This window comes from Corvus cornix, chromosome 1A (genome assembly GCF_000738735.6).
Source record: "Corvus cornix cornix isolate S_Up_H32 chromosome 1A, ASM73873v5, whole genome shotgun sequence".
Classification (NCBI taxonomy): Eukaryota; Metazoa; Chordata; class Aves; order Passeriformes; family Corvidae; genus Corvus; species Corvus cornix.
The window spans coordinates 53,349,140-53,374,613 of NC_047057.1; the positions used below are offsets into that span (position 1 = coordinate 53,349,140).

The 25,474-nt window shown below is 38.1% G+C and overlaps 1 protein-coding gene across 2 annotated transcripts in view; it reads right to left on the reverse strand.

Annotated features, from left to right (window-relative positions):
* The window catches only part of POLR3B (RNA polymerase III subunit B), a 72,829-nt gene that overhangs the window by 28,178 nt on the left and 19,177 nt on the right, over positions 1-25,474 (reverse strand). For both annotated transcript variants that reach the window (XM_010410477.4, XM_010410478.4), the window contains exons 11-19: positions 24,888-25,004; positions 24,260-24,394; positions 19,082-19,243; positions 15,640-15,840; positions 14,467-14,629; positions 12,373-12,526; positions 10,998-11,072; positions 10,137-10,235; positions 6,466-6,593 (exon numbers count right to left, since the gene is read on the reverse strand). In XM_010410477.4, coding sequence (XP_010408779.2) covers positions 6,466-6,593; positions 10,137-10,235; positions 10,998-11,072; positions 12,373-12,526; positions 14,467-14,629; positions 15,640-15,840; positions 19,082-19,243; positions 24,260-24,394; positions 24,888-25,004 — 1,234 coding nt within the window. The remainder of the gene's footprint in view (positions 1-6,465; positions 6,594-10,136; positions 10,236-10,997; positions 11,073-12,372; positions 12,527-14,466; positions 14,630-15,639; positions 15,841-19,081; positions 19,244-24,259; positions 24,395-24,887; positions 25,005-25,474) is intronic.

Genomic DNA, 25,474 nt, shown 5'->3' on the forward strand with positions numbered 1-25,474 from the left:
ACCAGGTTTGGGTTTTTTTGTGGAGTTCAACTTGTCTTTCAGAGACCTGATCCAAAATTTCATGAGAATCAACAGAAAGACTATTGCCGAGTTCAAGAGAAACTGTGGATCAAGCTCTTCATCCTCAACATCACATTTCCTTCCTTTTTTGGGCAATAATTAGTTCAACAGCAGCCTGTGTTAGAATGTGACAAAGTATTAACAAAGCACACCACTAGCAGCAGCCAAGTCTGATTTATTTTCTGAAATTAGAAGCATCATTGATAGAAAGACTACAGTCGAAGTCTACTCGTAATATATTTGTCTTTTTACATGAAATTAATTTTAAATTTACAGTTCAGAATTCAACCTTTTGTATAGACCTCCCAGCTTGAGACTGAAATTTTTGGCCCTGTCCCATCAGAATGCCAAAGTGTCTCCTGAAATCTGAGGAAAAAATAATTAACACCCAGCAGGGAAACATAAACCGTTGTGTAGCAGAACAAAAGTTAAGGCAATCATATGTTATTGGAGTTTGCTGTACCAAGACTATGCTATGTCTCTAAGCAATTCAGAAATTACAGTCTGAAAAGTTAACATTTTAAAGTTTTAAGTGCTAAATATTCTGCAGTACTTGTGCTTAGGATGTAAGTCTTTCAAAACCCTTCCATTTTCTCCTGCAATTTCAGAGTCTGGCTGCTTTCTTGGAAAGGTCAAGGCAGTCAGTGTATAAGGAAGACTTCACATAGCCAGGAAGCACATCTGAACACAAATCTGCTCACTAGGGAGGTCAGCTTCACATTTTACATGCACCTACTTGCAATTCCCATTTACATAAAATGTCTAGAAAATCAAACTATAAAACCATTTCCAAAGACCTATCCGGTCCTTAGCACTAAGCTCTCTCTCCTAAACCACAACAGAAATTCCCAAGGACAAGAATGGAGAGAGAGCTCAACAGCTACCATCTGAAAATGAACTGTTACAGCTGGCCTGGACTTTCCCTGGTTCTATAAAGTAGATTCAATGACGTGGGCACAGCATTTTCAAATGACAAGAAAAATCTGGCAGAGTTGACAGGCTTTACTTGTCTCTTGCTTTTTAGCAGTTGCTTTTCTGTCTTTTTCTTGGATAATCATCCATGAAAAGTATTTTTTTGTCTCCAGTAAGACACAAGCTGGTAGGGCCTGGATTCCTCAACACTGAAGACCTTTGCAGTCCCACCCTGCAAGGCCCACCACCTGAAGGCCCCACCATCTCTGATATTAGCTTAGAATTCAATTAGACATTGTTCCCATTCCACTTTTGACTCAAAACCCCTGCTTTCCTAGTATACAGATAAGAAAATATGCTTACAAATTAAAAACTTAAGAGGTTTAGACCATTTTCCCCCTCTGTATCTAGAATGAATAATTTGTGTCCTTTCAGGATAGGTTGCAGTGAAGCTCAGTTTAAATGTTTCACAGATAGGTACATTTTCCTGGTGTTGAGAGAACTCTTTCCAAGAGAAAGTCACGCCAAACATCACTTTCAAAACGCTTGCAATTTTTTTCTCTTCTGAGATGCTGTACCTGCTATGGTTCACTGGTTAGGGATGCTAAGACAGGATGAGGTCTGGAGCACCAGTTTTACCCATCTTTTACACTTTAAGGGTGTCCTTTACACCCCAGTAACAATCTGTGGAAGTCCTCTATACATCAAGGATTTCAGATGACACTTTTACATATTTCAGGTAACACAAATGATTTCTTTACAAATGTTTCACGTATTTCAAAACTGGCATTTTTCTCAGCAGTTCAGATAAGCCTAACAGAACTGCTACTGTCTGGGAGCCAGAAGCAACTGACATTACTGAGATTGTGAGCCTCAATAATGAACTGTATTCAGGCTATTCTTCAGGAGGTGAATGCTGTATCAAATGGAAAACATATACATATATATCAATGACAGATATCCTAGCAGGAAAAACACTGGTTAGAGAGTGATTCTAGAGCACAAATTAAATAAATTAGCCAAAAAGCATGCCATATATCAGCAGTATTATTCCTAATTGCTAGGATTTAATGGTTATACAAATAATGCTTTCTCTAAACTGGGCTAACAAACCACAGCCTCAAACCACAATCTGCTTATTTCAAATAAAGCAGCAGCTCTCTTCAGAGGACTGGTGTGTTAGGACGAGCCCTCTGTGTGGGCGCTGAAATGAAGGAAGTCACTAGCTTTATTTCTGTTTTCTCTCTGAAAGAACAGAGCCCTTGTTTGCTCCAGCCAAACAACCAAGCAAAAGTAAAGTATAATTAAAGTTCACCATAACAAACCCTGCTCACAATGACTCGCATTTATAATTAGCCCAACAGCAAGAACCAATTTTTTTCATTGGTAATTAGCCCTGGTTAAAGCAAAACACACAAGGTTGACCTGGATACAACAAAGATCATTTTCTTGCTTTTCTCAGTACTTGATACATTGTGAATGCACGTGTGCATTCTTTCCTTTTTTCCGTTTCCTGACAGGTTTTTTTTTCTTTTTAAGAATCATTTGAGTATCCTTTAGTGTGAAATAATCACTATAAAAACACTACCTACTGATATTTAGCATAAACAAGGCATTGTTATTCCGATGCTGAAAGTTTTGAGAACTCACCAGAACAAACAGCCAGCTAAAATAAGCATTAATCCAATTCTCTGGTGTATTACTTACAACACTAAACTGTACAATCAAAATTAACAAGGACACAGAAATCAATCTACTTGAGCCAAAAGGGCTATTACTGCACATGCCAAGAAAAGAATTGCTCTAATTCTGTATTTCCTCTGTTTTCACCATGGATTTTCTATGATTCTGTCCTTTTACATGAGCACAAAGCAAGAGAGGAAGAAGTACAGTTTCTAAATGCTGCGATAAACCTTGTGGAGGGGACTCCAACTCAGGTCAGACAGATTGTTACAGTACATGCATTAAGTGATCTGGACATTAAGTATTGGAAATACTCCTTTCAAAGTAGAAAGATTAAGGGGTGGGTTAAAAAGATTATGGGTAAATTAGAGGGGCTGGGGGGGGAGTAGTTTGGCTCATTTCTGCCTCAGTACCTCTGTGCCTACTACCGAGGAGAGGAGAGGTGTCAAAACGAGATCGTGTCGCAGAGCACAAACACTCCTCAAAGAGCAGTGGCAGAACAGAGCTGTGGCCACAGCACACCCAGATCCAGCTGTGATGACCAGCAACAGCTGGTTTTGCTTTAAGGTTTGTTTAGATTCTCTGCCTCTAGGCTAGCTGTACAAAATTTGGGAGGACTCTGACTCTCAGTCCACCAAAGAGCTTTTGCAACTGTCCAAAACCCCTGGCACTCAGTTCCTTGAAGTATATTTATCTTCTCAACTCAATTTTAATGCATTCAGCTGGCTACAGTGTGAAGCAGAGCAGCATAGAAAGGACTTTCCTACTTCACAGAAGCAAAGCAGAATGTACATGATACAGCAAGAGGCTTTTTCATTGTAATATCAAAGTTTTTGCTTCACAATAAGCTTCTACAACAAAGCTCTCACCCACTTACATTGGTCCCCTCAAATACTTCCTTTTCTTTCAGAGGCTAAAGTAACAATCAACACCCAAACCTTCCTTTCCTTAGTCAAGACTTGTGTTATGCCATTTGGGTTGAAGCTGCAGTGCACAGTAGGGCTCTGAGTGTACAGCTTGCTTTGTGTACCCACACCAGCACTTTCACAGCAGCACATGTGCATGTGCAATATGGGGGATTACTGGCAGGAAAACTGTATGTTTTCATTCCTCATATTAGGCTTTTACACAGTCACAGATGTACAATGTGTAAAACTGTTTTTTTATGTCTTAATGGAATTAAAAAGCTCAATTTAGAACTATTTCTCTAACTGTAGAAGCCTTTGATCCTCTTAAGCGTTATTTCACCAACACATTAAATGCAAACAGTACAAACTCTTGTATTTTCATCTTAAATATTGCTGAGATTTTAAGCTACAACTGTTAACCTTGCACTGAAATGTGAATGTTCAACTGAGGTCCTTGCAGCTGCTGTTATATTTACTAGCTAACTTCCTCTCAGTCTTACAATTCAACCTGCAACATATGGTAAATTATCTATGCCAAAAGTGAGAGATTTAATTTCAATTTAATTTTACTGAAATTCAGTCTGGTCACTCAGCACAGCCCTAGTCCTCCAACGAGATGACTCATGTACCCATGAAAGGGAGGTATTTTTCAGGCTATGTAATGCTATCCTGAGGAAACATTAATATTTTAGGACCTAACACTTGTCAGGAACATTTGATTACAGGCCTCACTGGAATCTCTGCTGTCCACTCTCCATTTACTTGTGCTTTCACAGACTGTCCAAAGCAGCTGGCAGAGCCCTGTGATGCGGCCAGAGGGGGTGGGGGTCAGTGTTGACAAGCACAAGGCTCTCCTTTCCCAGCCTGAACCCCGGGGCTCCCTGCACTGCCCCAGGTTTTGACACTCAAGGGAGTGACACAGAGGACTTGGACATGAGACTTTCCACATGGCAGTGTTGGACGAGGAGCTGCTCTGCAATTTCAGTACAAGGAAAGAAAGCACAAAAAGTGGATGGTTACTTAAAGGTTGGAGTTTGAAGCACTACATCACATCTCTTCACCAAAATAAACAGAAAAAAGTATGTGCAATGTTTCAGGAATACCGTCTAGGTCTCATCTGATCGGTAAGTGTACAAAAAAATCTTCTCTGCCCCTACGTATTGCCACTCATTGTGGCGTTTTTTTAAAGCAGTTATTACAAAAAGCTTCAGGTGTTTGCAGACACTTCAGACAGAGCAAAATATAGCTCAAGTCATGTGCCAACTTTTAAAATTTACTTTTATCTAGCTGCTTATTCTTTGAGTCAGGTGTTTTGTCATAACAAACTGAAACAAAGGCTTTTTTTATTGCTCAAGATATTCAATGGCTTTTGTGTTCCTAGCGTCAGCAGGAACGTCAGAGGATTGTATCCAAGGAGCTAAATGTGCAAGACCTAGGGTCAAAGCAGCTGAATACACCAACCTCAGAAAACACAGACAATGAATTGCAAATGACACTCAAAACAAAACGGGAAAAAAACCTTCACACAGAAAACTACAAAAGAACTCCACAGATACTGAATTGGCTTTCTGTACACACTGATCCTGCTTAACTGTGTGTGGTAACTAACCAAACCTTCTGAGACTAATAGTCATAAAATAGAGACTCAGGGGTGGGGGAAAGATAATGGGATGGGGGAGAACTGTAAGGAAAAAGATTGCATTGCTCCTCTTTCCACCCACCCACCCTTTAAAAAAAAAATTAAATAGAGGACATGCATCTTGCTACTTTCTGCCATTTTCATGTGCTCAACATGAGAGTTCAGCATAAGGCAGTTACTTTGCTATTAATTCTGCTGGAGAAGTCTCACAAAAGGTGCAGTGTTTCAGCTTTGAGCACACAGCACAAAATAAATGCTTTAGTAAACCTAACTGAAGTGGCAGTTTCTTCATGACACAGAGTTGTGCTACTGTAGCTCCCAACTTGCAAGGAAGCCATCAATTCAAGGCATGAAACTGGCATGTAGAGCACCAGTCTGAATGCAGCTGTCTGAATTGATGTATGACTGCTCAGGCTCTCCTTGGGACTCACTCTGCCTTGATCACAGGCCATAGGCTTGGACACTTTAATACTGGTTTAGCTGAGTATTAAAGAAAGGATTAGAACTTAACTGCTGTCAATTACCCCCAACAGCAAATTTACAAAACAGTTGGGTTTTAATGACCAGATATGACACTGTCAAATGAAATAGTAAGTGATCAGAAAATTAGTTTTGTTTCAGTCACTTTGCTGAGCCATTACTCAGCCTCTTCATGCAAAACAGCAAAAGCCCAAAATCTAAACTATGGCTGCAGAAAGTGTTCAAATAACTAACCACTCTCTTTCACACTTGATTCTTCTCGTTCTCTGATATCAATGCTAACTACTGATACATTTATTTTTAGGACACTTACTCAACCAGTCAAGGAAATGCTCCTCAATCTGTGCTCTGTCTCTCTTTGTGAGAACACTTTTTAACTCTTTTTTGTCTGGAAACACACAGCACATTGCAGCATAAAGAGAAAAAAATCCCCACTCTGCCAATCCTGCAGATATGCTGAAAACTTGAAAGTCAGGATGATTTCCAACAAAACCCAACAGAAAAAGCAAAAGTGTCCCAGTTTATTAAAATTTTCTTTTAAGTGTTAAGATCTGCAGATATGGTCTTCATGAAGTAAACCTCACAGGTACTTTTTTCACATTAAGTTTTTCAACTTCCAGAGGTAAATTCTTTTTGTCTCAAAGCCAGGGAAGTGGTCTTTCACTTTTCCTAGCAAAGTTTTTTCTGTGAACCAGGAAAGAAAGATTTTCTGTTTGTCACTTTTGCTACACAGCTTCAAAAACTACATAACATTTCAAAGAAGAATAAAAAATGAAGTCTTACCCATGGCTTGTTTCCCCATGGCACACTGGTAAGTGTTTCTTGGGGACTGGTTGTGGTGAGGATATGGAATCAGCCCAGCACAGACACCCAGAAGTGTGAAAGGCTCAATCTCCAAATGGGTTGTATCTCTTAAAAGAAAGAGTACCAATTATGGCAGGCTTGTGAACAAACAAGTTCTGTAGAATTTATTTAAGTCAGCAATATCTCATAACACTTCAAATTCAATTCTGTTCAGGAGAATGTAAGTCAGTAGGACCTCAAAACATGGATTCACTACAGGATTTTTATTTTTATTACAAAAACCCAACAACTTTCTTTTGGCTTTAAGTGCTTCCACATGAAAAGAAATGAAGGAGAAATAAATCAGGATTTATGAAATTCCACAATGGAGGAAAAGCCTCCAGATAACAACAACCTGAGGGAGCTGAGTAAGACAATAAAACATCAGTTTATACAGTAAGACCCAAAATGCCTTAAGGAATGTCTTCTCATGTAATGAGAGCCCTCTGCATCAAATTACTAATCTCAGAGATCCAGAAATCCACTGGGGAGATGGAAGAAGGAAGAGCACAACAGATTCAGGTATTAAAAAAACTGTTTTAGTTTTCCAAGGTCAGTTATATCAGTTAAAGAGAAAACATCTGTCTCCAAACCAGATCCAGTGCCATGGCTACATGACATAATATAACACTACTTGAAAAGCTCTGCAAATATTTTGGAAGTGATTATGTTATTAAAAGACAGTATCGATGAGAAGTAAAAAGACAGGGAAAACGAGTAAGACAGAGAGACAATTTGTTCTACCTGGCATGAGCTTCAGAAGAGAAAGTCCTGCTCAATAAAGACAGACCATAGCATGCATTGGGATGCAAGTGGAGAGATTAATAACTAACGATGAAGTGTACAATAATGCTTGGTTGGAGCAGACACGAATTTAAATCAAGATAAGTAATTAGGAAGCGGGGAATTATGAAATACAGATGATTATAACTAAACCTATTCAAAGCCTGTCTTTTATGTCCTGGATTTATTACAGAGAGCTTGGGTTTATGCATACATTGCTTCTCCCAGTCATCTAAACCCAATGCATTCTGAAAATCCCATCTTTAATGTTTGACTTCTCTTGGAAGTCTTTTGGAAGACTTTCTTTTAATTATTTAAATAAATTACTTTGATTACTAAACTTTAGGACCTTGCCAAAGAAGTGACTCAAAAGTCTTTATTATGGCAACAGTCAAAAGACAGCTAAGCACAGTAAGCTCACAAAGGCTAAGGAATTACCCACAAGCACATACAGACTGAAGACAAGTGCCAGCAGGAACTTGGACAAACAACATATGTACTACTGGAAGAATAATGAAATCTGAAAGCTGAAAAAAAATAGATCTGGAAATCCTAAGGAGTATGCCAACAAAGCTATCTATCAGTCCTAGAAATCTTTATAAATCACAAGTACACCTGAGCAACCTAAAAATCACCTGCTGGCCAGAGGACAGCCACTATTTTTCTCCACTTGACAAAAAGCTGCGATGTTAACTAAAGCCTGTCTTAAGAAAATACTTATGGGAGAACCCAAATTGCAGTCAAGTAATTGCAGAATGGTCTCAAGAACAAGTAGCAAACTTGAAGCAGAGACTGCTCCCCCATTTTGCAGAACTTAACAGAACTGCTGACACTTTTCAGACAGTAAAACCAGAGGCTTGAGACTTACTGATAGTGAAGTTTGCAAATTTCTTCAGTGGGTACAAGTGCATGGAACCAGATATACATTTGCATACAGGGTACTCAACACAAGTCTTCTTCCAGTGAGGTCAATCCTATTTCAACCAAAGACGATGCAACCTACACAGATCCTACTACCACATGAAGTATTCCACAGTGCTAGTGGGAGACCTTCAAACTTTACAGGGCAGTTCAATTTCTGCAGGTCAAAAATGCCACTGCTGGAACAAGGCCCAAGAAAGAAAGGCAGCTTGAAAAGTTTGAAAAGCAGAGTTACAAATGTGTAAAGAAGAAACTGAATGCATCAAGAGTCAAATACTTCCAAGAAAACCCCTCTAATTGGATTGGAAGAATAAAGAGAGGATACTGTAGCTAAAAGAAGCCTATATTACAAAAGCAGGAGTGTTAGTGGGATATTTACAATAGTGGGTTGTATCAGTTGCACTACCAGAACAAGTTGTACCAACATGGTCACACCATTTAAAACACAAGATGATCATCCAGGGAAAGGGGGTACACAACTCAACTGTTAAGGATGTAGGGAATATCATTACCAAACATAAGGAGCAATGTGCTCATACGATGCAACCTCAGATACTTAGGGCACTGTTAGCACTGAAGCCAAACTCAAAACAATTGATGGACAATGTAAGAATCTTCTGAGCTTCCTGGCAGTTGTTGTGGAGTCATTTCCTCACACTGGTCTACTGGAACTTCACTTTCTCCTCCTCTTTTGGACTAAACAGTGATTTCATATGATGCACTCCCATTAACCTTCCTAGCTGAGTCAGTTGTCCTGTAACTTAAACTTTCAGCTCTGGTGCTTTGTGGAAGTTATTTATTTTGGAACAAATGACAGCAATTGTGTGCACTCTCCTTTGCTCATGTATACAGAACTCAGTCAAGAGCATGCAAGAGTAATTTCTTAAAGTGATGAAGTCTTCAAAAGCCTGGGTAGGAGCAATGCAATTTAATTAGCAGAGTTAATGCATTACATTTAGCAAAGGTTAAAGATAATTGAAGGTCTCATCTAGCTCCACTGAAATCAATGATGTATTTCTATTAGCTTCCAGGTGTACTTGACCAGGACAGATTATTTAGAAAAAGAAATTTCTGCATAAATCTACTGATCAAACATTTCATGGAGATAATTTCTAGCATTTCATATGCAGCCTGCAGTTTACAGGATATTATCAGAGAAACATTAAAAATCATTAAAAAGATAGGAGGAATTAAAATTTTAAAAGAATCCTTCCTTTAATGTGGGCTCTTTAACCACAGTCAGAAAACAGGAGTGAAAAAAAAAAAGAAGCAGGTCCTTCAGATATGTGGAAAACATAACAGATCTGGAAACCTTTCTGAATTAAAATCACATACCAAAAATGATCTTAAGACATGTGGTAAAGAATACACAGAATGATGCAGATATTTTTATCAGGGCCTATTTTACATCCAAAAGTCAAAGGAAAGGTCTCATTCCAGCACTTCACTTATTGTAAAGTGGGTGTCTAGGGTCCCTCTACAGCCAGAAGAGAAATTTCCAAACAACAACCTTGATATGCTAACATAATCAAATAACATGTGGAACCATTTGCCTTCTGGATACCTACTGGATAAAATTACTTATGATGAGCAGTCCAATGAACAAAAAAAAAAGCGCCACATTCAGAGAAAGAAATAATATACCTTTAAGTATTTAATATTTTTGAGAGTAAGTAACAGGAATAGATCTCCCAAAACCTAAACCATTTTTTGTAACTTGCCATGGATAATTTAGGATGTGTGCAGACAGATTTCTTTCTTTCTTTAGCTTTCATCTGGAGTAGTTTCAACCACTAGCAAGGGAGCAGTGTGTACATGTGGAAACAGTAACATTATTTATATGTTTGCATTTCTGAGAGTTACCCTATGAAAGTTTTTCCAGTACCAGTTACTGAATGTGTACTTACTTATTGATTGTATTTTCATATAGTGCAATGTTACAGTCATTTTCTTCATTCACATCCAAATATTCGACGAGGCCCTCATGCAAGAAGTCTTCAAAATTCCTACAGATAAATTAAAAATTACACTAGAAGTACTGTCTCATATTTTTGCAAGCATAAAATACTTAGTACATATATTAAAGGAATGTAATATGTAAAGTTAAACCAAATAAATACTTCTACATGTATAGTTCTGTGCACATTACATATTGAAGAAAAATGTATTTTTTAAATTAATCCTGTTGCCCATTCACTGCTTCACAGTCTGACAGGTGAATGTTACTTACTTGAACAACTCAATAAAATCTTCCCATATGTACTCATCATCACTGTAAATGTAGGCAAATATAGGGATAATCATGATGAGAGATTTTTTTATGATGGTTTTTTGAAATTTAGTTAGGCTAAATTTAAATGCCTTTCTCTAAGTGTGGTTTTCTTAAAATACACAAACTAAGAATTCGCAAGGACTTCCAAAAACTCGGAATGTGCCTAATTTAGGGCAATCAAGTTGATACTCCTGTGAGGTGTTTTTCAGTCGGGAGAAGGATGATACTACCTCAAACCTTCCACCTGCAGAAAGATGAGGCTGTAAGATGTATTTATTCTGTGTACCTACCAAATCTCACAGCAGTAACAAAATAAGACCACTGGCCTTAATTTGACTTTAAACAGAAAATCTCCAGTACAGAGATGATGAATTTATATAGGAGAGCAGACTTCCCTAATTAGCTAACCCCAAGACTGTGAAATACTGACTGACTGACCTATCTCCACACAGTATTTACTTGGTGAAGACGAATATGGTCTGCTGGAATTGTGTACCTGTATCCCTGAGCCAGTTCTTCCATATGCTTATTTGTAACTGCAGGTTTTTGCTTCTTGACAATTATGTAAGGCCTGAAATAAAAAAAATAAAAAAAGAAGAAAAAAAAAAAGGGATTACCATAGCAAATACTTAGGCAGGTAACTTAATTTATACTTACAGTAAGAACCCTGACTATGCACAACCTATTCTATAAACTATTTAAAAAATTTATCAACCTTTAACTGATAAATCCACATAAATACAATCAGTAACTATTCAGACCTTAGTTTGATATAACTTTAAAAGTGTATCAGAAAATCGAGCCTTAAATTTTGACGTGAAAGCCATTTTATTCCCCTTTAAATCTTTAAAATTTTCTAAGTTTCACCTATAGATTTTGATGATGGCTTTAAAAGATGTGAGATTTCCCAACCTACGAAGCTACGAATAGCATTTAGTACCATGGTTATTGCAGGGATTTTATAGAACAGCAAGTGAACAGTTTGTGCTCAAGTGTCCACATGCAAGGTTGCATTCTGTCATTGCCTACATGATGTAAAGTACAGGCATTTACTATGGGGGATCTCTGATGAATCCATAAATTTCAACAGCACATGGATCTCTGAAGGCTTCCCTACCACACAAAAACACTGGCACAAAGGATGGCATGCAAGAAGGCAATGTCAAGGGCTGTTGCTATTTGGACAAGTTGCTTTTATAAAGAGCAGCAAATAGCTACAAGATACTTGTGGAGTCCCCTCTGAAGTCTAAATAACTGTTAGAAGACTAATAAGCACTTCTAAATGGTTGATAGGGATATCTGAACAATTGCAGGGTGAGGGGTGCCACAAAGCAAACTCGGTAAAGCCTTGCAAATCCACATGATTCCCCTTGCTTTATTTTAAAAATTGGAAGCTTTACTGCCATCTCCCAAATGACATATATTAGCCCTGACTGGAAAAGTAATTTCTCTGCCACTGAATATGCCCCTACTCTGGATGCCTTGACCAGGTGTGACTAATTGATAGTTTGTACATTTAGTATTTTGGAGCCTCTGACATGCCTCAAACTGCTTTCAACATGCTCTGAGATTCATTTAATTAATAAAGTGGAATGCCACCAGTAGTGGTGACAGCTGCTTTGTTGAAGTACACACAGAATACGCACACAGCCAGGCAATGCTAAAATATGCATATATTCATTAACCTGTTCTGCTTCTTCCAGCCTCTGTCTGTTTTGAATCAGGGCAATTTAAGGAGCAAAGAGATGCTCAAGTCTTACTGAATTTGCTTCAATCTGTTCTTGTGAAAGTCTTAGCCCAGTGTATTTACAGCGCAGAGAGCAGTGTTTATAACCAGTTCAGTAGTGAGGTAATTCTGATGAGAACTTTACCTGCACAATCTCCCTCCATCAGAGGAGATGTAGACACATCTGTCAGACAGATTTGTAGAGATGGAAACAAATTCGTTGATATAACCCGCTCGACGCATTATCCGAAAGGTGTTGACTAATTTCTGGTGATCACGTATGACACCAAGGATGTTACCTGTTCAGAGAGAGAAGAAACACCTGGTGCATCCTTTGCACATCCAAAACTCTGTTTACAAATTCTGGTCATGTGTAACATGCACAGAAGTACTTCCTGCTTCTTGCAAATAATGAGTTGTTGTAAAATTTCCCTTCTCTAACGTGAGTAAGAATTGGCTCTTTTTTCCTCTCAATTCAGAATTGTCAGAATTTCACAAGTCATCAACCTGCATGCTTCCAAACAGCTTGAGAAACCAAATGATGTGCATCTTCAGCTTTCTTCAAGTATGCTTCTGCTTCGGTGCCCATTCATCAGTTGGTGCAAAGTTAACAACTCTGAAGTCTGCAATTTCACCTACACTGAAATGGATTCAAGGTTTGCAAGAACAGACCAAGGAACTGCTCTGCTGCCTTGTCAGAAATTTTAGAAAGTCCTGATATTTTGATATATGCAATCACTCACAACAGCACCGGAATTTCTCTTTCAGGTACTTAGCTCAACTCAGCTATCTTAGCAGGGCACTTCAGCTCAGACGTAAGTATTCTGATGCACAATGAACAAACAAGAGAGTAAAAGAAATTTAAAGAGTCATCTGACTAAAGTAATCTTAATATATAAAACAAATAACTGTGATCACATTTTAAAAACTTTAAAGAAGACAAAGGGTGAGCTTGTAAGACAACAGAAACAATTTGTACTTAACCGATCATCTGCCTTCTTAGGTCAAAAGTTCAAATCAGGATCAAGTCAGCTATCCACAAGTTAGAATTTTTTATGGATTAAACCCACAAACCAGTGGATTGAACAGTAACTTGGCTTGCCTCACTTAGTACTAATTCATCTACGTTTGGGAACATACTATCTTGTTCTGTACTGCACTGAGCTTGTGAAGGAAGAGTCCAATATTTTGGCTCTGCACTCCCCTCTGGACCATAAAAAAAGACAGAAGAGAGTGCATGTGGTTTCACTGAACCTTATCTTTAACACACTGCTACAGAAAAGCAGAGCAAAGGAATGCAGCTTGGTCAAGTGTTGCTTTTATGTTACTGGGAAAAGGCAGGGTTGAAGAACAACTGAGGTTTATTTCAAGGGTAAACGGAGAACTTCTCTGTGGTGACAGACGTTACACACTAGTCCCTGGAAGTGGATGCTGCTGACAAAAGGCTATTTTGAAATCACAATTGTAGTTTTAAGAATGTCAGTATTTTGAAATCTGATACCATAGTACCTGTTGTTTTAGTAACACTGTAAGATCAGTTGTAAAACGAACATGAATGTGCAGATGCAAAGCACGTGTGCCAAATCATCCCTTTATAACAAAGAAGAAAGGCTTGTTTTCCCAGGTCTAATTTTTCTAATCATGCACAAAGCAAGATGCCCCTTCAAACGTAATTTTAAAGAAACTAGCACTGCTAAACTTTGTAACCAATTGATGTTTTGATGTTTCCTTTCTGTTTTTAAGGCACTTTAAAGTGCACGAATACATATAAAAACATATAAAGATTACAAAAAACTAAATACTTCCTGTAAATGAAGATCTGAATTTGTAAATTTATTACAAATTTAACAGTTATTTTCTTTTAAAAGTACTTTATTAACGGCACCTCCTTTGGCCAATATCTGAAAAACAAAAAAAAAACCCCTGTAGTTCACTGTACATATTTTTGTGTCTATTTATGCAAGTGAGCTTAAAAACAGGGCTGAAATTGGAGAAAGCTTCAATTTCCCAGCTACACACATCTGCACTCAGAGTTCTGAAGACACAACTTCATGCAACTAAGTGTCATCATCTGGCCTGTCTACTTTGCCCAACCCTATCAAAATATTTACAGAGGAAATGATTTGCACGTGGAAAGCAGCATCTGCAGTTGACTGTGCTCCAAGAACTGATGGAGGGTTTCTGAAGCCTAACTCTCCATCAGCAACAAATCAGTCAGGACTGCTGAAAAGTAACATACCATTAAGGAAAACCAGGAACACATTTGGGTATGAAAGTTCTTCACCACAGAGCAAGTTGACATCTTCAACTCCAAGATTACTGGCTAATTTAATAATTGGGCCATCTTCCATATCCGTAGTAATATGAGTCATGAGGGCCAGGTTTTTAACCAAACCACAGGCCTAGGAAAAAAAACAAATACAAAACCCACATATTTTATCCTTTCTCTTCCTATGTACATTTTCCTCCCCAAACTGTACTTATGACTGACAAAAACAAAAAGATGATGAAATTTAAAGTGAAAGAAATTAAACAAATTAATTACCCTAAAAATCTGGAGGGGACAAAAGTAGAATTTTCTATATCACACTAAAATGTAATGCTTTGGCACTTACAAACTAATAAAAATACAGGCACTGAAGTAGATTTTAAGTTAACCAACCAGGTATAACCCTATATTTCTCTCTTCAATTACTCAGCAACATAATGGAAATACAAGATCAGTCTATTTATCAATTTGCCAGGTATCCTGTATGTTCTAACACAAACATTAACATTTTTCAATGAAAAACTATCTTATACAGTGCAATTTTATTTCAGCTGCTTAATGAGACTACTTCATATTGATTTATCCATAAAGCTCAGAGTTCCCCCCAAGTATCTTCTATTGAGAAAAAAAAGGAAAGCAAAGCAAACCAAAAGAAGACTGTCAGAATAAATTCTTTGGTTGAAATACATACAAAGATGGTTTTCTTCCTCAAGATAATGGCTAAAGAAATACATGTTTCCAGAAACATTGCAGGTTGATGCTGCAACTTCAAAACAGAATGTTTATTACAGAACGAAGGGAGAGGGGTTTAGGACTCCTCTCTTGCTGCTCTCATCAAAAGAGAGCAAGTAGTTCCACTGCAAAAATGGGGGCCCTCATGTCATTCTCATATAGCCAAATGACTTCAGAACTGTTTCCAGAGAGTCCATGCAGGAGAATAAAGGCAATATAGTAAAGAGGACCAGGATGTAAACAGGTAGGATGTCAGAAGACACACAAGTTGTGTTATCAGGCTGAGGACAGCCTCTCCAGAAACCTCCTCATCAGAATTATTCCTCTGATGGAGGACCACCTGCTTCAAATTAAACAGTGTCTCCATTCCTCAGGACAAGAAACACAGAAACCAAAACAGAAATTCCTCACCTCTCCCTCAGGAGTGTCAGAAGGGCAGAGCATCCCCCACTGAGATGGCTGCAGCGATCGAGGACCACTCACTTTCCTGGTCTTTTCGAACTGAGAAGAGATCCTGGTCATCATTCCCAGAGCAGATATGTAAGACAAGCGGGACAAGACTTGTGTCACGCCTTGGCGGTCCATCTTGAATCTCTTTAGAGACCAATTTCCCTGTAGAATAAAATTAATGTTTCAAAAGAATTTATGCAGTTTGTCCTTGTCTTGACTTTTTCCAGTACCTAGACAGAATGATATCTGAGGAGCTTTGCAAGACAAATGTTGCCCATTTATATAAACCATGTTTCTAATACCTATCTGCATATAAACTCCTAGTTTAGTACAGCATATCTGTATTAAGTATTAAAGAGAAGTTGAAACAAAAGGTCTGCTCTTTCAGATGAGAGGATACTTTTGCTATTACATACTCAATCACACAAATATCCTTTTTCATCTGTCCCTCACAGAGAAATCAATACTCAAATTTAGCTACATTAAATGGTTTTCTGGTTTTGTTTTATAGATTTTGAGTATTTAAAAAAGAAAAAAGGTCTTTTGAGTGATGTAACACTTTTACAATAGATCCACGATCTTTGTCTTTTCCATGATTTGTTGCTTTTGTAGGAAACACAGACATTTATGCTGCAGAAGTCTGACATCAAAGCCCTCTGTTCTTTCTTGAAGCCTTTTGTTTTTAGAATCCAGAGGAAAAAGACTCACTGAAGTGTCTTCTCACAGAAGATTGTGTGTGTGGGAGGAGTAGGTCTACCCAACTTCTCTTTGGATAACACGAAGTATGAAATGCAAGATCCATGCACATTCAGAGGTATTGTGTTCCAGGACTGTCACAGGCACTGTCACTTGGGGTTTTAATTAGGAGACCAGAGGAGCTCAGACCATGTTCTAGGACACAAATATGTTTCCATGCCAAGCAGATTTAATAATCTCTACTGAAATCTTGAAATTTGGTGCTGCAGTTTTTGCCTTCATGACATTTACTCCATATCCAGTTCTCAGCACCTGAGTCAGTGGATACAGTAAATTTCTGTCTGAAATACTATTTACCCCAGGCACCACGTTACTGGTCAGTACAAAGATAACATTTTCCCAACGATTGCCTTCTGCTAATTCTTGCAGCCTTTTTGAGAAACTCAGCTCACCAATACTAACAAATAATTTGAAGCTCACTTGCTGTACTACTCCAAAATCCTTTTAAAGGGTGATTTCCTTGGCTTTTTTATTTACACTTTTAACAGCACAATCCCACTTAGTGATCAACAGGAAGAAAACACCACCCATACAATTTGGTTTTTTTTGGATTTTGTTATTTCCTTCCACTGGAGAGACTATCAAATAGTCTCAAATTTGTAATAGCAAGTGGGAAGACATAATGACCAATGGCAAGTCAGTCAAAAGAAAAAGTATCCTGTTCATTTGCTTAACATCCTTGGGAAGGGTTCACTCACTGACCATTTCATTCTTTAAAGACTAGAAGTTACGAGAACGTAAGTGGAAGAATACAATAAATCAGTAGTTTTTCTTCAAGCTAGCAAGTATTGCATCTGTAGGCTAAATTAGTATGTGGTTTCCTCTTTGCTGCCCAGAAGAGTCTAAAATCAAAAAGACTGGGGAAAAAAGGGAGGTAAAAATGCTGCCTGAAGAAGTAATACAAAATATTCTTTGTGCTTTGGAAGGGACATACTGGATCCTTCAAAAGTTGTCCACAAAAAAGAAAACCAAAATGGGGCCAAGGCAGTTGTGAGCCCACCCCCAAACAAGACCATCCTATTAAGAACTCTTAAGAATGGGAAGTTGCCCCCTCAGTGGCATCAAGTGATTCTTCAGATGCTGAAATGTCCATCAGGCCTGTGGCACTGCTGCCTGCCCTACCCTCTCTTCTGGTGTTTTCCAGGGTAAGAAGAGGACCTGTACCAAATATCACTGAGCACCATTGTACAGCTGATGCAGTAGGGCTATGAATTCTTTTGCATGCTACTGGTGTAATTATGAATCTGCTCAGTTATTTCATGCTCTTTGAGACTATCATTCTGGTGAGATTGGAGATTGTCATTTCCAAGAATGATTTTTATGGTATTTGCTTAATCTCTTGAATAGTACGCACTGGGCATTGTTCCTGAGAAATTATTTTTCAATGCTCAAGAGCAGATGGTGTTTAACTGCTTATGTGGCACTAAAAAAAAGTCCAAAGACAGAGGAAGAACGAAGACTTTACTGAATATGGTCTGAATATTTGCAGATTTATCTCTGTCAGTCCAAATGGAAAAACTGGCACAAGCTAGAAGAAAGCACTAGCATTTAGAGAAACAAATCTGTCAATTGTTTTGGTTACATGCACTGTAGAGATTTAACTACATTTGGGGCACTCATAAAATTAAACAGTGATAAGGCTTTAACACTGGGATTTGTAAGTTACAGACTATTGGTGGTTTTGGATACAATATGTGGAATTAATTTGTTTACAAGAACCAAAGAAAAACCTCAGTTTCACGCTAGGCAGAAAAGCCCTCTTAAGAGCACCGAAGATTAAAAATTAAGTTCCACAATTTTTACCAGCTGCTAAAATACTTAGGTCTAATCTAATTTCTTTTAAAAATCATGCATTTCAAAGTCTTTTACAAGCTACTAGCTGGATTTCAGGAGCAATCTCACAAACTGCTCTTGCAGATGCCTGAGGTGAAAGACAAACTTAGAAGCTATTATTGTTCTTGTCCACCGGCATGAATGAAAGTATCTGTTCCAGCAGAAGGCAGAAACAGGCTAAAATCCAACCAAGACAAATATTTAAAGGGTAATTATCAGGGGTTTTTTAATATTACAGCATGCAGCAGATTTCCCTGTTAAATAGATCAGTATCATTAACAGAGAAGTACTAACTTGTAACTAACTATGCTGAAAATTTGTTCATTCCACCAACTTCAGAATAAAAAGGCACTGCCCTCAAAGAGCTTAGAATTGAGGTTGAGGGGTTTTTTTTTCCTCCTGTTCATGATGTTTTCCTGCTGTTTTTCAAAAATCTTTTGTACAAATGATGTAACCTGACCCCAGCTAAATCCAGATAATAAAAAACCACATAGTCAAGCAGAACCTAGAAGACAGACAGTTGGATAAATACAACCATAACCACTATTCTAAATTTGCCTGTTTTTACCATTCCTTCTCAAAAACTAAAACATCAGTTTGAAATAAAAGATGCTTGATGATTATTGATTCTTCAGTGAATTCCAAACACCCTGCCCACGACAAGAGATTTGACGTTTTAATCGATAAAAAAACACAAAACAGATTTGCTTTTCAAACGAAACCCGGAAGATTCATCAAAAATAAATGTTCCCATTTCCATCATTCACTATTGTGGAAAAGCTTTGCATACTAGAATGAGAACACAAATACTTACTGTGGAGATGGCATTGACCATGCCGTTGGTGATCTGGTCCTGTCGCATGTGCTTCACAACATCAAACTGAGCCGCACGCTGCTTGGGGATGACCTGGTCAGCAATCTTTTTCAGCTCAGAGTTAAATTTTTTGAACAAATCTTCAAACAGAAGAGAAAGAAGCTGGAAATACAAAACAGTTAAGGGAAGAATTATACTTCTTCAAGTCTAGGAAATGGGGAAAGAGAGGGGAGATGTGTTTAATATTCCTACCTTTATATGCCTTGTCAGTTAAAATCTAACTTTTCTGTTTCACAAATGATTATTTTTTATCCCAAGTTTTTTGCCTTGTTAAAGTACAATATTAGAGAACTTATAACAGAAATTAAGAAGATTGGTCTAAGTTTATGCACTTACCCCTTTTTGGTTTGCTTTAGTCCTTCCTTCACAATATTTTAGCACAGCCGTATGTCTCTACGCTATCCAACTATGTTCCCTAATCTGCTACATTACAACCCATCTGATTTACTTCTTCCTAAAAGAGTTACAAACTCTTTTAAAGATTTAATACCCTAAATGTACAACCCTGAATTACACACAAGATTTGGAGGCAAGAATGGTTTTTACTCTAATACATATCTCAGGTTTCACAGGGAGCTTCCTTACTCATACAGACTTTTATCCTGCTGCTTTCTGCCAATCTATGGAAAACCAATTACACCCACAGAAAAGTTCAGCTGGTTCAACATCTGTCACTGTTTTCTAGAACTGCTACTGTCTAGAAAGTGCAATATTCTTCACATCTCTCCCTTAAAAAAACCAAACCAACAACCCAAAGTCTACAGTTCAAGCAACAAAGCTGCATAACTCAGCTGAATAGGGAAAAAAACCAACCAAACAACCCAAAATGAACCCAGCAACAGAACCATTCAAAAGTGCTGCATTTAAACAATATTATTTCCTGAATATGTATATTAATTACTTCTAGTTCTTGAAACAGCCATAAAAAGAAAAGGCTACCAAAGTCTGTGATCTGACTTTTTTCACTCTCCAATCTGCTTTGCTTCTGCAGTTTGCTCAGCCTCTCCTTGAAACACTAATAGCTTTCCAAAACACTGAAATCTGTACCACATGATACATTTTAAGTGTTCACAATGATTAGCTTTGCAAGCAAGCACTGTGAACAGTAAAGCCTGGCAGTCCTGTCCTGGGACTTGAGTCTAAAACAGCTCCAAGTGTCAGAAGAACCAAAAATGCAGCTGCTACCAGTGCCAGAAATGGTAGTTCCCAGTGCACAAAGCATTGTAGGGCTGAACAAGCCCTACATCCATCACAAGCTAAGACATTCTGGAGTCTTTTGTACCATATAATTTTTGTATATGCAGAATTAATCTGAATTTTAACTGTCTTCATGAGACACAGTCCCCACCTTTCCTTACCTTCTGGAAACTGGAAAGTAAACCACACTCATTCCTCTGTCCCTGGGACGGGCCACTAACTTTTATTTGCTTTATTTTACCTACGTTCTCCAGCTGGGCTGACCAAAGCATTTGGCAAATGATACTGTAAAGCTGGTGACAACACACACTGCATGCTAACCCTTGGCAAAAGTGGAATCCTATTTCCACTCTGGACAGACAGGTTTTTAGACCCGACCTTGGCATGAGAGGAAGATGCTGTAGACCTTCTCTCCCTTTCTGATGTTTGTAATACCATTAACAGTTACAAAATGATACTCTCTCACCACTGCCAAAAGAAATCCAGTCACCCGCAAGTCACCTGCGATGTCACAGTTAATTTAAATTAGATTTCCACCAGAAATAAAAGCAACTTTTATGAAGCATTGTATCAAGAAGGAGAACCCACTGGGGATGCCAAAAATAAGATTCTGGGGGAAGAATTTCAAAAGTAGGGAAAAAGTAAGAGGAAGAAATGTGTAGTTAGTTTTAAGATGGCTGATAGTCACATTAAATAAGAACTAACTCTTTTGAAATTAACTACAGTACACATTTGATCTCAGCAGGTTTGAGCAGGATTGAAACATTTAACTAAACACTTTTAAAAAATCACCCAGAACACATTTTCATATTTGATTTCTTCATCAAAAACTGCAAGAATCTCATAATTCCATATGCCATGGGGATTATAAAGGCACACCACCCTTCCTCTTCTCTAACTAATAAAGTCAGTTACATCCCAAGTACACCAACTTGTTACTATTTGCCAGCCTGTAAAGCCTCATACTTTGCTAATTTCACTCAGACTCTCTAAGAGCTCTGACTATTTGGCAAAGAAGAATCTCACAATAACCACATTATTTAGGTCAAGAGCAAGAGATTAAAGAGAAAGGATGGAATGCCACTGATAATATTCAATGGATTTCATAGTTAGTCCAGGGCCTTTCAGCCTGCTTCAGAGAGGAGCACTAAAGAGCAAATTATATTTAAGGGAAAAAAATACTGACAGCTCATCAATTGATTTTCATTGAAAATCCTAAGAAAAATTAATAAAGAAGTTAAGCTGCTGAAATACAGTTTCAGCAATTAGCTTAATGTCAGAGAATTCTAATTAGGCGCCTTGAGATTGCTATTTAGTGTCTAAGCCTTTAGAGTGCCAAATTCTCCCTTTCACACAAACTGGTTGCAAAATTAAAGACATTAGGCAGCCTTAATTATATTATCAGAACAGCTGGGATTAGGCAATCTCTGAAGTCAAGGCGGTATTCTTTTGTCACAGGGTAGAAATCCCTTGCTTTCCAGGGTGCCGGATTTTGGTGGTGTTCCATATCTCACCCATACAAAGCAAGCTGCATTAGAAACAAAAAAAAATGAGGACAAAGAACAGAGCAATGCTTAGCAAATAATGAACACATTAAGGGAAGAGAAAAGGTAGGTGAAAAGATTAAGCCTGAAATCGGTAGGTTTTGCTAACACCTCAGCTGGCACCTGGCCTACTGAGCCTCTAGTGGCAGACAGTCTAAGAGAAAGCTCTGTAAACCAGCTTGGCTAGTGGATACAACTCTTATCTAAAGCTAAAGCACATTTCGTACTCTCTTGTCCCATGGGGTGTGAAATTAGCAGCTATTGTTTTCACACATTTTTATAAAGACAATGTCATTTATGTCTTTACACTGTTTAGACCGCTATGTTTTTCTCCTCACATGGGAATATTTTCTTTTTTTTTTTATTTATTCAAATTTTAAATCAACAGCGTTTTTATTCCAGGAACATGCTGGCATTAAAAAAAACCAAACCAAAACCAAACCACCACCAACCATTTTATCCACACGAACTTTAGCTAAACACAAACATCCAGAAACTGGCAAAAAAAATCTCTACACTGTTTAGTCTGCAATCCAACAAAATTACTATTTCACCAGTAAGCTGGCAGAGGGGAATTCAATCATTCAGCTTGAAATGAACATTTAAAATACCACAAGAGAGAAAGAACTACTCTTAATCAATTGTTACAACCCCTGTGCATAGTTCTCCTTGATGTAGAAAAAATATGCATTGGCTTTGTTATGATGATCCTCTGCATTTAAAACCTTTTCCCACATAATTTAAACCAACTTTGGTTGTTAACATCTGTGTGAGCAGAGGCCTTTTTCTTACAGCTTGTAGAAAACTCTTTACCTGTTCAACTTTCTGCCTCTGAAAGTATTATGAAAAAACAAACTACTCCTTCAATCCAGTTAAATAAGAACAATCTGATGACAAAGCAACAACTAATTTTGCTGATTACAAACATACAAGCCTACAGCAACATTACTGCAGAAACCAAATAAACCCATTACAGCGTAAAATATTTATCCCATTAGAATGTTGCACTAATGCCCACTTACTACTCCTTACACTTTAAGAGATATATTCTGCCTCAGCAAGAGTAAAAATTTGATGAACAGTGAACATATTAATTTGAAGAAAGAATTTTCTTATCCTAACAAATTAGGAGGTTTTATTCCCTTGTATTTGTGCTCTGAATGTGTTCGAGTGTCACCCTTATTTCTTCAGAAAACTAGGAAGCAAAGCATGTGGTTTTTACTTTAAAATGATTGCTGTCTCTGTGTGTGTGTTTGTGTGTGTGTGTGTGTGTTCACATGTGCATGGAGGGCAGGGCTGGGTGGAAAGGAGGAGTATGAGACAATATGGATGCACACTTCTTAAAAAGTACAATAAAATCAGAATTTCCACTGGACAGGAACAAAAAGGAGCAGATATTGTTATATGTGCTGCAACAGAAATCCCAGTTTCTGTGGGCAGCAGAGATGCAGTTTCTGCAATCCAGTGCATTTTGTGTACTTGTCTGAATTTCTGATGCATGATCAATAACCAGAGGTGATACCAACTACTGAAACTCCAACTTAGGTTAGTATTGAGCACAGCAAAGTCCAAGCCTAATATAAACTGTTTAAGCAAATAAGCACATGTGGCAAGGAAAACCCATGCCATATTAGCTAAGCAGTTCCTTCACCTGGCAGGCAAATTCCCATTGCATTAGGAGAATGCAGTTTGGCCAACAGCTCTGAACTGCCACCCTGTCTGCAAAAGAACTGTGCCAGCCAGACACCTCAAACCGTTCCCTCCTTTACAGCTTTTTGTTACTGCTGCTGCCTCCAGTGCCAAAATTCTGCAAGCAGAGAAGCCCACAAAATCCACTTTCATTAGTCGCTCAAGTTAACTTTGAGCCACTCATTTTGTTAATTCATGCTACGCTAGAGGCCAGAGAGGCAGCTGACAACGAACGAACGATCTTATGGGCACCAAATTACAGGAGGCTTGAGTGGCTGTTCTGTGATCTGCTACACAAGCTGGGTTCTCCACAATGGGACAGCCTGGACCTGACATGCAGGCACCTCCTTTGTCCCAGTTTATTCCCTTACCCAGTCGCTTAGAGGGGAACACTGGAGGATGGCTCTTACCACTGCCTTCCTGACAATAACAGTGTTATATCACTGATGCTACATTTGTACTGCTCCGTCCTTTTATCTGGTGTAAAGAGACAATATAGAAGTGAGGATATAATGTATTAGTCTCAATCATGGAAGCAGATCTATGAGTCAACACAGAAAAGCCAACAAAAATAAAATGAGAGGGAAAACACTTCAACTGAAAAGACAGGGATACACCTTATTCTGCATCTTTTAAAAGGAGACAGTAACAAAACCCCAAAACACTTCGTTCTGAAGTAAAAACTCACCTGCCCTGCCAGTTCCAAACGTTTATTTCCGTAGTAGTCTCTGTCATCTACCTTATTTTCTCCTTGAGCCAAAATTACTCTGCGTACCATCACTGCTGTGTATATGCACTTGGCACGAAAATTGAATTCTTTCACCTGTAAACAAAAAATCCAGAAAAACCAAACAAAACCAAAACAAATGTTTCAGGATCATCTCCTTAGTGCTTATTCAGATGAACACATCCATTTAAATCACTGTTAATCTGGGCTGATGGAGGAGTTACAAAAGGGATTTGAGCGCTTTACTTTCTTTAAAAATGCAAAAAATACACATTAGTGACTTTGAAACAGATAGCAAATGGAAGTAAATCAGAATAAAGGTATAGGTCATGAGATGAAAGTCCTGAATTAACACCTGATACTGCCTGGCTATGCAGAAAAAAAATGCATAGTTTAATTAGTTCAATGATACAGCATCTCAAAAAGATTTCTTTTGACTCAATCCAAGTCTTCCCCTTTAGTTTGAGGATGATTTACTTTATCTCAGCGACAAAGCCATCAAAGACATTTTTCCCTGCCAACAAAGCTCGCACCATAAATAACCCTACAAGCTTACTCCAGTTTATAAAACCCCCAGAACGTTACATACAAGAACATGGGTCAGAATGGTTGATGCCAGCAGCTCTCGGGCTTCTTCCATCTTTGTTTTCTTTGGGCCTCCCCACATCCTTTGCCTTCGTACTTTGTTTCCAATGTACTTTAATGCCTGCAAAGGGGGGAATTAACCTGAGTTAATATCAGAACTGTAACCTAGACAAATATACACACACATGGAGTTACGTGTGTACTCCTCATCCAGTGCCATTCACCAGCTATGGATGATACAAACTCCAAACAAACTGCAAAATAACAAAGGTGTAAGTGATACGAAGAAAAAAATTCTTGAAAATTGACACAATTGACTAAATATACAATATATTTATCACAGGTTGATAGCATTTGGAATGGAAAGGGGTGAAAATCCATGATTACTATAATATTAAAAGAAGGGATATGGCAGAGATATAGGAAAAAAGGATTCTATAAATTCCAAAGATACCTAGTTTATTTAATTAGACTTTTCACCTTCAGTTCTTTTGTGCACTTGGCTAAATTTCATTCAGATATTAAACCATGAGGTGGCACTCACTGTTTAATATCCCCAAAAGCTACTGTGTGGCATCCATGTCTGTCTCC